Raw genomic sequence first — 14,329 nt, forward strand, 5'->3', positions numbered from 1 at the left:
TTTGATTTATTGGTTTATTTGGTCGGGACAGTGCATGTTAATGAATATACATGGGTCTCATGCATCTAAACAAGCCACACCGGATTGTAGCCTTGTGCTAATTTCCATCCGTCGTCCCCCATGCGCACTCAGAAACACACTCACATTCATCCTGGCCTATTGTACATGTTTTTAGTGGTAGGAGAAACCGGAGTACCCGGAGGAAACCTACGCAGACACGGGGAGAACATGCAAACTTCACAAAGAAAGGCCCCGTCCCTGGTTGGAATCGAACCCGGACCTTCTGTGAAGCACGAGCGCTAACCACTGTACTACCGTGCTGTCCTTGGTTTCTTGGTTGCACTCGTGCACCTACCCTTTACTGGCCATGATTTACATGACCTTGATTCAATTAACTAATTTGCTTCCTTAAAGGGACTATACAGAGTTTGAAAATGTTAAACCTATGTATTTTACTCCCCCTACATGTTCCAACAATGTCCTAAGGTGTAGAATGAGCCCAGACATATTCACCACAACTGCCTCTAAAATCCTGCACTGTCACTCAAAACGGTGTTACTTCGGGTCCGAATTGCCGTCATGCACGAGCTTAATATAGAAGGTGCAGTTACACGTATGACCTGAGGTGGCAGTAGTGAGTATAAAATAGCCAACTTGCATCTAGCCCCTTTAATACGGCTATTTTATACCAATTCATTGTTTAAATCCCCTAGCCTCAAACTGAATGTCCACACTTGAAGAATTTAGTGGAGTTTTCAACATGTATGCCAAGATAGAATTTCATCAAAATTTTACAAATCTCAAAAGCAAAAAGGGTTCTGTGATGCAATGGACACTAAAATAAATGAGTTTGGGCAGTTTCGGTGTCTGTTTCAAAACAAAAACAAACAAATCTACAGGCAGGTTATATTAAGCTTAATTGGGAAATATTCTTGAAGTATTGCTGATTCTACTCTTGAGATCCCTCTGAAAAACCATGTTCCCTGGGCATGTCCTCAGCTCCCATCAGAGACTGCTGCTCATTTGCTGAGCCTCTCTCAGGCGCTACTTCATCTGCTTAACAGGAAATAAACACTCAGTCACCCACGGGTCTCTTCCTCACACCCCAATGCAAAGATTTACGGCTCCTCCCATTTTTAAATAAAGATCTCCATGGCGGATCCACTGATGACTCCTGACATGTATGTAAGTCTTCTCTCCCCTCAGGACTCCAGCTGATGTGGCATGAGGCAGCCTCTCATTATCCTTCCGCCCGTCCATAGAGAGATATATGCGACATGTCAGCAGGGGGGCAGGACGGATTATTGACATCTTTCCTGTTCCCGTCGGTCTCCGTGGGCAACGCTCAAAGATCCCCAGGGAGAGGCCTGAGATAGGGATTGAAGAGGTAATTACGCACACGTCCCATCAACACCCGGAGAGAGAGCTGTCTGTCAAAGTCTCACAAATACGTAGCTATAACAATGACTTTTACAGTTTGGGAGGAAGGCGCGCAAACGGATGACGATGTTTCTTATCGCTCTGAGTCATTCTGGAGACAATTAGGAAAGTCTTTTATAGAGCTGTGACATTGAGCCATTGAAGGGCACATTCACAAATGGTTACCGAGATTAGAAAGCTATACTTCAGAGAGCTGATTTGAAGCCTGCGAATTCAGAAGGTTTTTTGTGGGATGAAAAAGATCGCCACACAAAACCGGAGATGTGTGCTGCACGCAAATTTGCTTTTTTATCTTTTACAGGATGGCTATTGTTTTTGATCAGTCAAGTGACAAAAACAGCACCCGCTGGCTGCTGCCATATTGGATATCGTCACTAAACTAATGTAAACTAATGTAAACTCACAAGGGTCCTAGCTGCTATTTTACCTTTCTTACTCCTTGTTGTCACGAGAAACAACCGCAATAACTAAACATGGGGCATCTACGACACAAAGTACAGCTACATCTTAAAAGCTTGAAAACACAGTGGGCAACAGTGCAGTTGGCTGAGTGGGTTGTCTCATGATTGGAGGGTCGAATCCTGCCTCCTGAAGGTGCCCACTGTTGTTGTGTCCTTGGGCAAGGCACTTCACCCTCCTTGCCTCCAGTGTCTGTGTACACTGGTGGTGTGAATGGGTGCGTGGATCCTTGCTGTAAAGCGCTTTGAGGGCCTAATGTAGGTGGAAAAGTGCTAAATAAGTTGAAACCATTTCCCAAGTATTTCACGTAAAATGCTAACAAATGAGCAGTGCTCACAGGTCTAACACAATGCAATAGAAAAAGTGTCGTCCCAACTGAAAAGGAGACAGGCCAACCGGGGTGGGGGGCTAAGGCATGTCTTGTCTCCTTTCTATAACGCCCTATTGAGATCACGTGACTCTCCTTTATTATTGCTAATAGCTCGTCTCAGCCTCTGGCTCGGCAGCAGAGCATAACAAAGACTAGCTAATTGAATGATACTGTAAATCACTTGTATAGTTGGGTGTTGGCAGTTTTGGTTCCCTCCTCTTAGGAGGAGCCTGAGACTTACCGGTATATACATAAGACCACTCCAGATTGGGTACAATGTCGCATTCTGACCACAAGAGCTAAGAAGAAGCTTCTGTGTATAGAAGCGAAAAGTCCTCAATTCAACCAACCCAGTCCAGTTGTTGATGTAGCGTCACTACAATGAACACTTCCTGGATGAATGAGAGCTTCCGCTAACTTTCCGTGCATATGGCAGTAGACCTGATATTGAACTTTTAGTTCTACATGCAAGGGCTGGGCAATTAATTGAAATTTAATCGAAAACGCGATCTCAACGTTTGTCAATTTCAAACATTGTCATTTTTACAACTAATTCTTGGACAGTAAAGCGCATAGTTTTGGTATGTATGATAAATGATAAGGGGGAAAAAATATTTATTTTTTGCTGGATCTAAAAGGTTTCTCTTCAAATCAAATTGAAAATCGAGATTGTTCAATATGAAACAAATAATTTTTTGAATGATTTTTTGAAATGATTTTTTTTTTTGGCATATTACGGAGCCCTACCACATGCCCTGCCCTACTGCTCTGTCCTGTGTTACGTGAACAATGTTTAACCATAACTATATCTCTGTTCCAAGCCCTAACCGTATCACTGCTCCTAGTGCTAATCTTATCCACTTTGACAATATTACAGAAATTTATCATCAAAACCAGCACAAAAATGACAAAACTCACCACTGAACTCCAGAGTACTGACGACAAACTCCTTGCCGATAATGAAAAGAATCCCCTGTAAGTTCAGAGGGCTTTGTGGATGAAAAACAATGGCGAAAACAAAACTGCGGATATCTGGTGCACCCTTCTCCCTCCTCCTCCTTGGCACTGATAGCCATTTGCTTTTAATTTAATTCCCCCCATCCAGATTATTGATACAGTAGCCTGCATTCGCTTAATTCACCCATTCATTTCCATTTTTATGCGCAGCAGCAGCCCTCTGACGGGCCTTTGTAATGATATTTCTTGCATCAGAGCCAAATGCGACATCAGAGCACGCAGTCTCTTCAAAGGGATTCAGAGGTTGTGAGGCTCTCCCTAAATAGCACCGCGCTTCAAAATGACGAATAACGTATTTTCAGAAACGTGTTCACACTGAAATGCTCGGCCTAAATGATGATTGATCTGAAGGGGGCAGCATAATGAACTCGATCCAAAGTGAGCGTAATGTGCTCTATAGGGATACAGGTAGAGGCTTTCACATCAGCTGGAAGGCATCAAAATAGTTGCTTTGTATGTAAGGACAATTTGATTGCTACTAATTTTAGAAACCACACAACGTGTAGAAAAAGGCACAAAAAATAAACTTAGCCTTATTCTTTTTAATTAAACCCAGGCAAGAACGTCCCGGGTTTGATTACGTGTTCTCCCTGTGGTGCTTGGTTTCCTCTTAGTGCTCTAGTTTCCTATACCTTTAAAAACATGAACATTAGGGTCCCTTCACTTCAATTAATTAGTTTTGCAGGAAAAGGATACATACAGATAAAAGAAAAAATGCATTCACCGATCCAATAAGATGCCCAAGTGCAAACCTCACAATTAACAGAGTCATTGGCAATTTTATGTACAACAATAGGACAAAAAAATAAACAACAACGATTGCCCGTCACACAGAATTTGATGCCTGTATACTCCTTCTATGGTCAGAGTTTAGAATAGAGATGGCTACAGGTGTGTTTGTATCTGTTCATCCCCACCAATGGAGCCCTGAGCCTCGAACCAGAAGGCAAGTAACAGAATTCATCATGAAGTGGATGAGCATCATTAGCCAGAATGCTCAAGAGATTCTGACATCACAGTGAGACTTCCTCTTCGTCTTCTTCCTCGCCTCTTCTTGTTATGTATTCTCATGTAGTTTAAGATTCTTTTAAACTTCTACTATTGCGTAATAGAGAGTGTTCTGCAGACTTTGTCTTATTATGATACAAAATTAAATTTATCTGTAGTCTGTTCATCACTATTCACATGGTGTCTCCTGTCCCACTCCTGCCAGTGTGGATCGAACGGAGAACCCTGCATTCTGGAATCTGAGGACTGGACGGTCTGCGATCACGGCCCGTCTGCTGAGGGATCCTTCGGCCCTGGGTCCATAGACTGTCCGTCCATGGGAGTGGATCTCTCCTTCTGTGGTTCTCCCCAAGGTTTCTCTTTTCTCCCAAGGGGTTTTGAGTTTTTCCTTGCCGTGCTGGAGAGTCTAAGGACGGGGGACACCCGCGCCGCTCGTCACTACCTCCTGCCGACGCTCATTATGTTTGCCTGGATACTTCATTCACCTGAACTTTACATTGTCATATTTATTGCTCTGTTTTATTGCCTTAATGTTTAGCCCTGTGAAACAACTTCTGTTGTGATATTGGGCTATACAAAACCATTAAACTTAAACTTAAACTAACCAGTTGTTTTACTGTGTGGTTTGGTAATCTCACTCTTTGAGCAAAGTGGTTCACTCAGCCAGCTGGACCATTGGCTGCACTTTGCCGCTCCTGGAGGCCACATATAAAGCTAGACTCTTAAATCAGGCTTTACAAATTGATAATGACGCCTCAGGCCACCCCGCTAGGGTCATTTATGAAATGCTTCCTTCAGGGAAAAGGTACTGCTCAATTAACTGTTCTACTGATCGCCATTCCAGCAGTTTCTTTCCACAAGCTGTGATGACTTAAACAAGGCACTTTAAAACCTCTTAACCCCCACATGAACTGAGCACATTTTCTCCAAGTTTGCCATCACCCAAATCTAAAAGTAAACAAAAATGTAACTAAACAATCACAAAAGCCACAAAAGAGCAACAAATAAGCCCCCAAAGTCATATCCTGTGACTTACACAAAATATGACAAAACCTGGACAATAGAGCCATAAAAAAGAAACAAAAGGGCAAACATAAAAGTGACAAAAATGTGACAAAGCACCAAGGACAAAGATCCATTTAGTTTTGTAGGTCTTAGCTTTCAAAGGAGGCGTCACACTATAGAGTTTGGGAAAATCCACAGTTACTATGGAGATCCGCCGTCTTTGCAGCTGCTAGCATACATTTTCCATTGACAAACATTAGCTAAAAACAGTATAAAAGTGGAGAAAAAAGTCGTGGAACAACTCTGTTAGCTGCTGAGTTACTGCTGGTAAATACATCGAACTCACTGTGGTGTCCAAGTGTTTTAATGAACAATAACTCCAGTATTTTAACTTTTAAAATCTCCATTAGATGTGCCGTGTGTTCCTGCCTTGTTTTCCCTGCCTCCCTCATTGTCCCTTATCCCCCAGGCTGGAGCCCCACCCTCCACTCGTTACACACCTGCAATTCATCAGTCATCTGCAATAGTATTTTGGAACCTTCTCTGCCACAAGACTCTGCCAGACCATTGTTTCACAGTGTGATCCTCACCTGTTCCTCTGGCCAGCCTCTGCTCACCTCCAGCCACACTTCATTGCCTGCAAACCTGCCTCCCTTTCGGAAAAGGAAACTTCAATACATTTTGCATTTGAACTGTTTCATCCTCTCTGCCTGCACTTTGAGCTACATGCACATTTTTTTCCAATGTGGTTTTTGTACTGCAAATGGCTAATAAAACTGAACTGAACTCAACTAAAACGTTGTGTGACTGAAAACAGATGCATAGTAAATAGTAGAAAGCAATAATTTGAAACAAAGCTTTAACAGTGTTGTTGTTTATTCTACAATCTTTACTTTTTAAGCAAAACACGAATAAACCAAGTCATTTTCTATTTTAAGTACACTTATGTATCCCCAAACTATTCTGTGATCATCCTTAGAGGTGTATTATCAAAATAATCAATACACTCCTTTAGTCAGTGTCACCAGCACTGTGGTCAAGGGGGATTTGGTTTCACGTCTGTGGACAGCATGTGTTCATTGTGGAGAGCAGCATCTTACTGTCATCTCCAGCGGCTGAGAGGATTACACGGGGACAGCTGAGCCCGACTCTGTTGTCACTCAAGTAAGTCCTGAGAGACAGAGGAGGTTATGTCAACTCTGGACTCTGTCGCTGGGAATATGCAATGTCATAGAACAAGAGGATCATTTTTGAGAATACTTTTCTACAATTAAAATGCTGCAGCTTATGTTAAGAAAGCTATTGAATTAGAGAGACTGAAGCTAAAAAACATATTCATACACTGCAAAAAGTGGATTCCAAGCAAGTAAAAAATGTCTTACTTTAAGAAATATGTTCTTATTTTTTCCCTGCAAGTAATAATGTCTTACCTAGCAAACCCTAGAAAAAAAATCTCATTGTAGGAAATAAAATCTAGCCATTTCTTGTTCAGATATATTTGCTAAAAACATGCTATTTTTTCATGTAGCAAGAAAGAAAGGCTTTTTTAATCTTCTTCAGCATTAGACAAAGAATATTTGTTCTTATTTTAAGAAAAAATAAGATCACAACTCTTAATTTAAGATCTGATTCTCACAGATAGACGCATTCCATTCTCTGTTTTTACACTCAAAATGAAAGTATCAATTCCATAACTATATCTATTAACATTGTTCTGACTTTAGAGCAATTGCAACACGATATAAGAAGTTTGTGTGCTCAAAATAAAAATGTAGTCCTCTGTTTACATTTATGTTGCATTTAAAGAAGAGATCCAAACTCTAACACAAGGTACAAGTTATTACAGATTGTTACAGAGCACATTACATTGTACTAAATAGGTTAAATGTATCAAGTTAGTGTAAAATAAAGTGATACCGGATTTTCTTTCCCAAAATAAGAATATTTTACTTACATATTAGTATTTATTAAGAACATTTTGCTTAAATCAAGCAACATTTAAGTAAAATACCCCACAATTTTTCATTATTCAATTTTCTGAGGACATTTTACTAAATTCTAGCTATTAATTTGCTTAAATGTAGTGTTTATTTCTTGTTTTATAATAAAAAAATATTCTAGAAATAAGAATTCTTAGCAAGAAAAAAATGCTTGCCCCATTGGTAGATTTTTTTTTCTTTAAAACAAGACAAAATGTCTTATTTTAAGATTTTTTGTCCCTTGTTTTTAGTAGGGTACTTTTTTGCAGTGTAAATAGTATTTTTAAACATTTTAAACATGTCAAGGAACAAATGCTGAAATATGAACTACCTGCATTCGTGAACATGTGTGTAGAGGCTAAAACTACAGAGATAGCAGGTAATAAGGTCCCATAGAGACAGAAGATTTTGTTGCAAAGGATATTGCACTGCCTAGATGACTTTGATATTTATTTATTTTTAATTCAAGTCAACTGCAATTAGATGTGCCACCCTACATTGCATACAACAGCATATTATAACAATTCTAGAAAAAAAGAAAAAGAAATAGCTAAAGAGAAAGTCCACAAATGTAAAACTTGATCAATATTGCTGACATGATCCACTTTCCAGAAACTAAAAACAGCCACACCATAAATGTCAGTAAGGCAGAAGAGAAGAATATTGTGAGGTCCTCAGAATCCCAAGCCTCAAACAGGGATGGAGACTGGACTATCTTCCCCTGAGATTTACTGTAACCTTGTCTTTGAGTGTATTGTGCGCTTGAGTGGCAGACTGTCATGACCTACTTGCTGGACTCAGGGCTCAAGATTAGACCACACTCCACAACAGCACGTTACAGGCCTAAACACACGGCAGGTGATCTTCCTTCCAAACAACCAATACAACTAAGCAAAAGCAGGCGACGCTCGATGCGAAATGAACAGCCACAAAAAGCCAGTGAGCTTTGCTGAACTCATTGTGACCGCTTTGCCCTTAAGTTATTGCCAATGACATCATGAGCTGAGGATTAAGATAGGAGCAGATGTAGTACAACAGACTGACGTACAACATTTGATCAAAGGGCAGTGGCTCAGTGGTGGAAGTGAGCTGTAAATATTGAATAGTGATTTTTCTGACAAGCACTGCAGTTGCAAGAGGTTGCGTTCACGATTGAGAATGTGATGATGTCATAATGTCAGGTGGAGGGCAGGGGCCAATATAACTTTATGAACTCTATGGAGACATACAGTTTTTGTCAGAAATCTCCAAAACTAAAATTAAAGGGGGGGTATTATGCAAATCGACTTTTTCAAGCTTTACATCATGTTCTTATGTCATTCCCTCATTAAAAACATGCCTGAAGTGTTGCCTTGGCACATTCACGTATTTTTGAGTAATCTGTAAAAACTCTGATGGCGGCCATTTTAGGGATAGGTTTGCCTGAGTCCTCCTAGGAACGCCCCCACCTCCCGGAGACGCCTCCGAGCTTTCGTCACCAGCCGAGTAACCAACCACTGCTCCTCAGCAGAACCCCCTCCCCACTGAGGCCACAGACAGCGTGTGGAGGGGGCGTGTCGGAAAGGGTCAGAGGTTCTTTAAGAGACAGAGGCCTATTTCAAGACATTCACTACAGCCATTTTGAGAGAGCAATTTTATACAAGGCAGTTATTCTAATTTACTGCATTTACAGACCAACAGAAGGTTTGGTCATCATTGTAATGTGCTATAGACTGGTGCTATGTGATTGAAAAAAGTGTAATACCCCCTCTTTAACAAATGTTTTTTCCTCAGTTTCCTTCCATCAGTATTTGACAGTGTTTGGATTCACAAACCTGATTATTTTTATGTCTGAAAGTCCTTCCTATAGGCCAACATCACGCTCATGTTTCCGAGTTTGTCACCACTTTTGGACGCCTTTCAGAGAAAATAATTGGACATTAGTTCATGTCCTGACAGAGAAGACAATTTTGGATCAGGTGGCTCCTGTTAAATCTAACTTGTCACAGAAAAAAGCGTGTCCTTGGACAAATGAAAATATCTTAGGACTCAAGAGACTGTGTCGTAAGACTGAACGCCTGTGGAAATCCACTAAACTTGAGGTGCACAGACTCTATCTCAGGGATCTTGTGTCATCATACAATGTGATGGTTGACAATGCCAGATCTGATTATATCCGTCAGCTGGTATCATTGAATAAGAAAAATCCCAAAGTGTTGTTTGACACAATAAATTCTTTGGTTTGTCCTGCTGCTCCAGTTACCCCTGTCTTTTGTGAAGCTGACAGTAATGCCTTTTTGAGATTTTTCACTAACAAAATTAAGATGATTAAGGATAAAATCCCGCCCCTCCTGTGTGGTACCCCTGCTGAGTTTGAGCCTGTGTCCAGCATGTGGTCCTCATTTAAGACTGTGACGTTTGCTGATGTTTCGGCACTGGTGTCCAAGATGAAGCCGTCCTCTTGTTCTTCTGACACTCTTCCTTGCAGGCTCTTTCAAAAAGTGTTTGAGGTAATTGGCCCTTGTGTTACCAAAATGGTTAATGTGTCTTTGTCAACTGGCGTGTTTCCTAGTGCCTTTAAACATGCCATAGTGGAGCCACTACTAAAAAGAGCAGGTTTAGATCCGACGGATCTTAATAGTTTTAGGCCTATCTCAAAACTCCCGTTCCTGTCCAAGATCCTTGAGAAGGTTGTCTGTGAACAGCTTACATTCTTCCTGGATCAAAACAACATCCACGAGCCATTTCAGTCAGGCTTCCGTAAACAACACTCTACGGAAACGGCCTTACTGAAAGTGTCCAGCGACATTATGATGTCTGCTGACTCTGGAAAACACACTGTTCTAGTTCTCTTGGATCTGTCCTCAGCCTTCGACACAGTTGACCATCAGGTTCTCCTGAAAAGACTGAGGGATCAAGTAGGTCTGTCGGGGTCAGTTCTACAGTGGTTCTCCTCATATTTATCGGGGCGTAGCTTTAGTGTTACAGCTAACCAAAAAATGTCTGAGTCTGTGGGTTTGTTGTGTGGAGTGCCTCAAGGGTCCGTTTTAGGTCCCGTCTTATTTTTGTTGTACTTGATCCCTTTGGGAAAGATCATCAAAAGGTTCAGTGATGTTTCTTTCCACCTATTTGCTGACGATATCCAGCTTTACTATTCCTTTAAACCGTCCGAAATCCAGAAGTTGAACTCTCTGCTCCATTGTCTTGTGGAAATAAAACAGTGGCTCAGCGAAAACTCTTTGCAGCTAAATGCAGACAAAACGGAAACCCTGGTAATCGCACCTGATGATTCAATTCCAGGGATTAAACAGTTCCTGGGTGACTTAGGCCAGTCTGCGAAACCAAGCCTTCGTAACTTGGGAGTTATTTTTGACAAAGACATGTCATTAGTGCAGCACTGTAAGCAGCTAACCAGGAACTGCTTCTTTCAACTAAGGAACATTTCTAAACTTAGGAATATGGTCTCACGTAATGATTTGGAGCTGATCATCCATGCATTTGTGTCTTCACGTTTAGATTATTGTAACGGTTTGTTTTCATGTCTTAACAAGAAGGAGCTCTCTCGACTGCAATTAGTGCAAAACTCTGCAGCGAGAATTCTGACCCGCACAAACAGGAGGACCCACATATCCCCTATTTTAAAACAGCTTCATTGGCTGCCAGTGTCTTTTAGGATCGAGTTTAAAGTTCTGGTTCTAGCCTTCAGAGCCATGCATGGTCAGGCTCCTTCCTATATCAGTGCTCTGGTTCAGCCTTACACCCCTGCGCGGGCTCTGAGGTCTGTGGATCAGAACCTGCTAAAGGTTCCACGTACAAGTTTTCGTACCAGAGGTGACCGATCCTTCCAGGCTGTTGCTCCCAGGCTCTGGAATGGTCTTCCGCCCTCTTTGCGCTGTATTGACTCTGTTGTTTCTTTCAAATGCAAACTTAAGACACATTTATTTGTCCAAGCTTTTAATTAGCTACTTTTGGGCTGCTGTGATTTCTGTGTTGTTTTGACCCCTTTTTTATATTGTATGTAACTTCTGTTTTTAACTGTGTTGTGAAGCACTTTGTGGCCTTTGCCTGTGAAAGGTGCTATATAAATAAAGATTACTTACTACTTACTTACTTAACTTTGAGACAGTTTTAGTTTCATGTGGATTCTCCCAATAATGACTGAGATATTGACCAAAAACTAAGACGAAAAAATCTGCAGTTTGCCAGTTACCACAGTTATCACAGTTATCGCCAGGGAATTTTCACTTGCTCCACCTCAATGTTAAACTACAGGCTTTGTAGAATGTTGTGATGATTAATCCAACAACACATGGTAAAAATACATCCAGGAGCAAAGGAAGAGGCCACAGTTTTTCCATACTGATATATGTTCTTACCTGAGCTTAGACGAGTTGATACACACCTGTCTGGTCTTTGCGCGTACACTCAGTCAAGCAAAACGACCAAAGATGTTGTTAGCATTTGGCCTCTCCCAGTATATTCCTATAGCTCCAAACGGGGTGAAGTTAGAAGCGACCAAGCTCTTCCACAGGCACGCACAAAGACCAGACAGGTACGTATCATAAGCTCAGGTAAGAACATATCTCAGTATGGAAAAATACCTTTCCTTTTAAAGGTGCAACTTTTTATGCAAAAAGTTTAATATTTGAGTGTATTTGACTTTGTAGTGACCCAGTGGCTGTATGAATGGTTAGCATTGCACCTTTACTTTGCATCACAGTGGTCTCTAGGACGTCCCAGCAGTGAAAACATTCCAAGCAATTGATCCTGGAGGGTCCTAGAGACGACTGTGATGGAAAGTAAAGGCACCACACTGACCACTCAAACAACCGCTGGGTCATTGAAAGGTCAAATATGGACAAATATCAACTTTTTTCCCCACATAAAATGTTCCATAATGCACCTTTAGCATTTAAGAGGACACTGATTATGGAAGAACTATTAAACAAACAAAAAATTTACAGAAAACAATGTGAATATAGACAGAAGTGTAAACAGTGTCTTTGTTGTGTCCTTGGGCCAGACACTCCATCCATTCTGTCTGTATGCAAGTGTTGTGTGATTGGTGATGATCAGAAATGCCATTGGCGCACATCGACAGCAACATTTCATTGAGTTAGCCCCAGGGCAGCTGTGATTGTAGCTAATCACCGTCCGTGTGACTGAATGAATATTGCAATGTAAAGCACTCTGGAGGGTGCGGTATAAATATAGTGCAATTTATTAATAATGTATTTTTTTTACATTAAGGCTGAATAATTTTGATGTTTTATGTTTATGGGGCATTAATACACAGGAAATGAAATATTCAACGCTAACAAGGATTTAGATGAACTACAGAGATAGAAGGTGTTACAGCCACAAGATTAATTTCCTGCCATAGTAATAAGAATCTAAACAAAATATTAGGTGGAGGTAAACCTGAGCAAAGATATCATCAACTTCTGCAGTGGGTGATTAACGTTAAGAATATGTGTGAAAAGACAAGTAAAAAGAGACAGAAGCTAATTTGCAAACTCGATCATCAATTAGCACCTGTCGGTAACCAAGGCTTGCGTTAACAATTAATTAGTGAGGCATTATGTGGTAAGACATGTACAACACTGATTAAAGGTATTACAGTAATATGGTTCAACCTCACTACATATTCAATATAAACTATTTAGAGGAATTACTACGATACACGGTGCGTACAACGATACATGGGGCTGACACGATAATCGCGATTCCAATATGAGACACAATAAGTAGTACTGCCATTTAATAGGATCAAGACTGAAATACTTAATTGAGCATTTTACTCACAGGGCACGGCGCGGAGGTAGAGGTTCTCCCGGATCACCTGCTGGAGCTGACTGTCCACTGAGCCCGGAGTGAAGCATTTACTCAGATACAGCCTGAGGTCTTTGCAGAACGTGGAGCCTACAGAAGAGACATAAAGTGCTGAGATGAGGAAAAACGATGTGACGAGGACTCATTTTTTGGAAGTGAACTACAGTCGAAAGGATTAAGTAGACAATACAGTGCACAAAAATGAAATAATTCTATTCACTTCTTGAATAAGACCTCCATCGTGCATATAACTCTTTGGGATATACCACACATGTTGTCTTCACCATCACACATGTGAGAGGTGTTTATTGCTGTGCTTCAGGTGACATCACAAAGACTCTGTGTTAATTAGTGTTAATGTGCAGTGTGCGGTGAGGAATTTTATTTTTTTGCTAATACATTTCTAATGTGGTGAATAGTTGATAAAAATAAAAACAGGGGGGAAAAAATAATAATGAGTATGTTTGCTGTGAATGTGAGGACAGAACCATTAAACCAGGATACATGACCCAGGATCTCTGGACACATCTTATTTGTTTTAAATAAGAGATCTTGGTAAAATAGGAAATCCTCTTCACCTGCATGAAGTTTGCGCTGCAGCAATGATTGGCTCAGTTTCATTTTCACAGAGTGGTAGTTGTAATGGGGAATGGCGTGATCAGACCAAGGTAAGAGAGAACTCGTCTCATTTTGTGCCAGGCGACAAATACAGACTACCAGGACTAAAGTCTGTCCAAACCAGGACTTTAAATTACCTTTGTCTATCGCCAAAAGAGCCAATAGAGCCAGGCATACATGGATCTAAAACCCCTGATGTTAGATGTCTGCTCTAGAATATGAAAACTACCCATTAACGTCATATATGCATAATGCGTACGTAGGAGAAAGTGAGGTTAATTGCAGCAGGCACAACAGTTGATGCAGTGAGCAGACGGAGGCAGATCAGATGCCGGGGCTCCGTTTCCTCCCTGTGATCTCTTAATATAATTTCTGGAGCTGTGCGGGCTGATGACAGGTCACTTGCTGTTATAGATGGCCCGAAAGCCTCTCCAGCTTGTCACTCTGACAGACGACCACTCAGCCGGTGCTTCCCCTGCCGGCCACCCCCCTGCAAGGTGCACCCCTGCCCCCCTGTCTGCGCCTCCATGTGCCGATATGCCGTGGAGCTATTAGAGCGTCTCACAGTGGAAGAGCTTTATGACGGGGGGCAGCAGGCTACACACACATGCACTCACTGTGA

General features: G+C 41.3%; 1 protein-coding gene across 6 annotated transcripts in view; it reads right to left on the bottom strand.

Annotated features, from left to right (window-relative positions):
• The window catches only part of magixb (MAGI family member, X-linked b), a 71,733-nt gene that overhangs the window by 37,652 nt on the left and 19,752 nt on the right, over positions 1-14,329 (bottom strand). For all 6 annotated transcript variants that reach the window (XM_079558466.1, XM_079558464.1, XM_079558463.1 and 3 more), the window contains one exon: positions 13,063-13,179. In XM_079558466.1, the coding sequence (XP_079414592.1) occupies positions 13,063-13,179 (117 nt within the window). The remainder of the gene's footprint in view (positions 1-13,062; positions 13,180-14,329) is intronic.

This window comes from Gobius niger (assembly GCF_951799975.1).
Source record: "Gobius niger genome assembly, chromosome: 6".
NCBI classification, from domain to species: domain Eukaryota; kingdom Metazoa; phylum Chordata; class Actinopteri; order Gobiiformes; family Gobiidae; genus Gobius; species Gobius niger.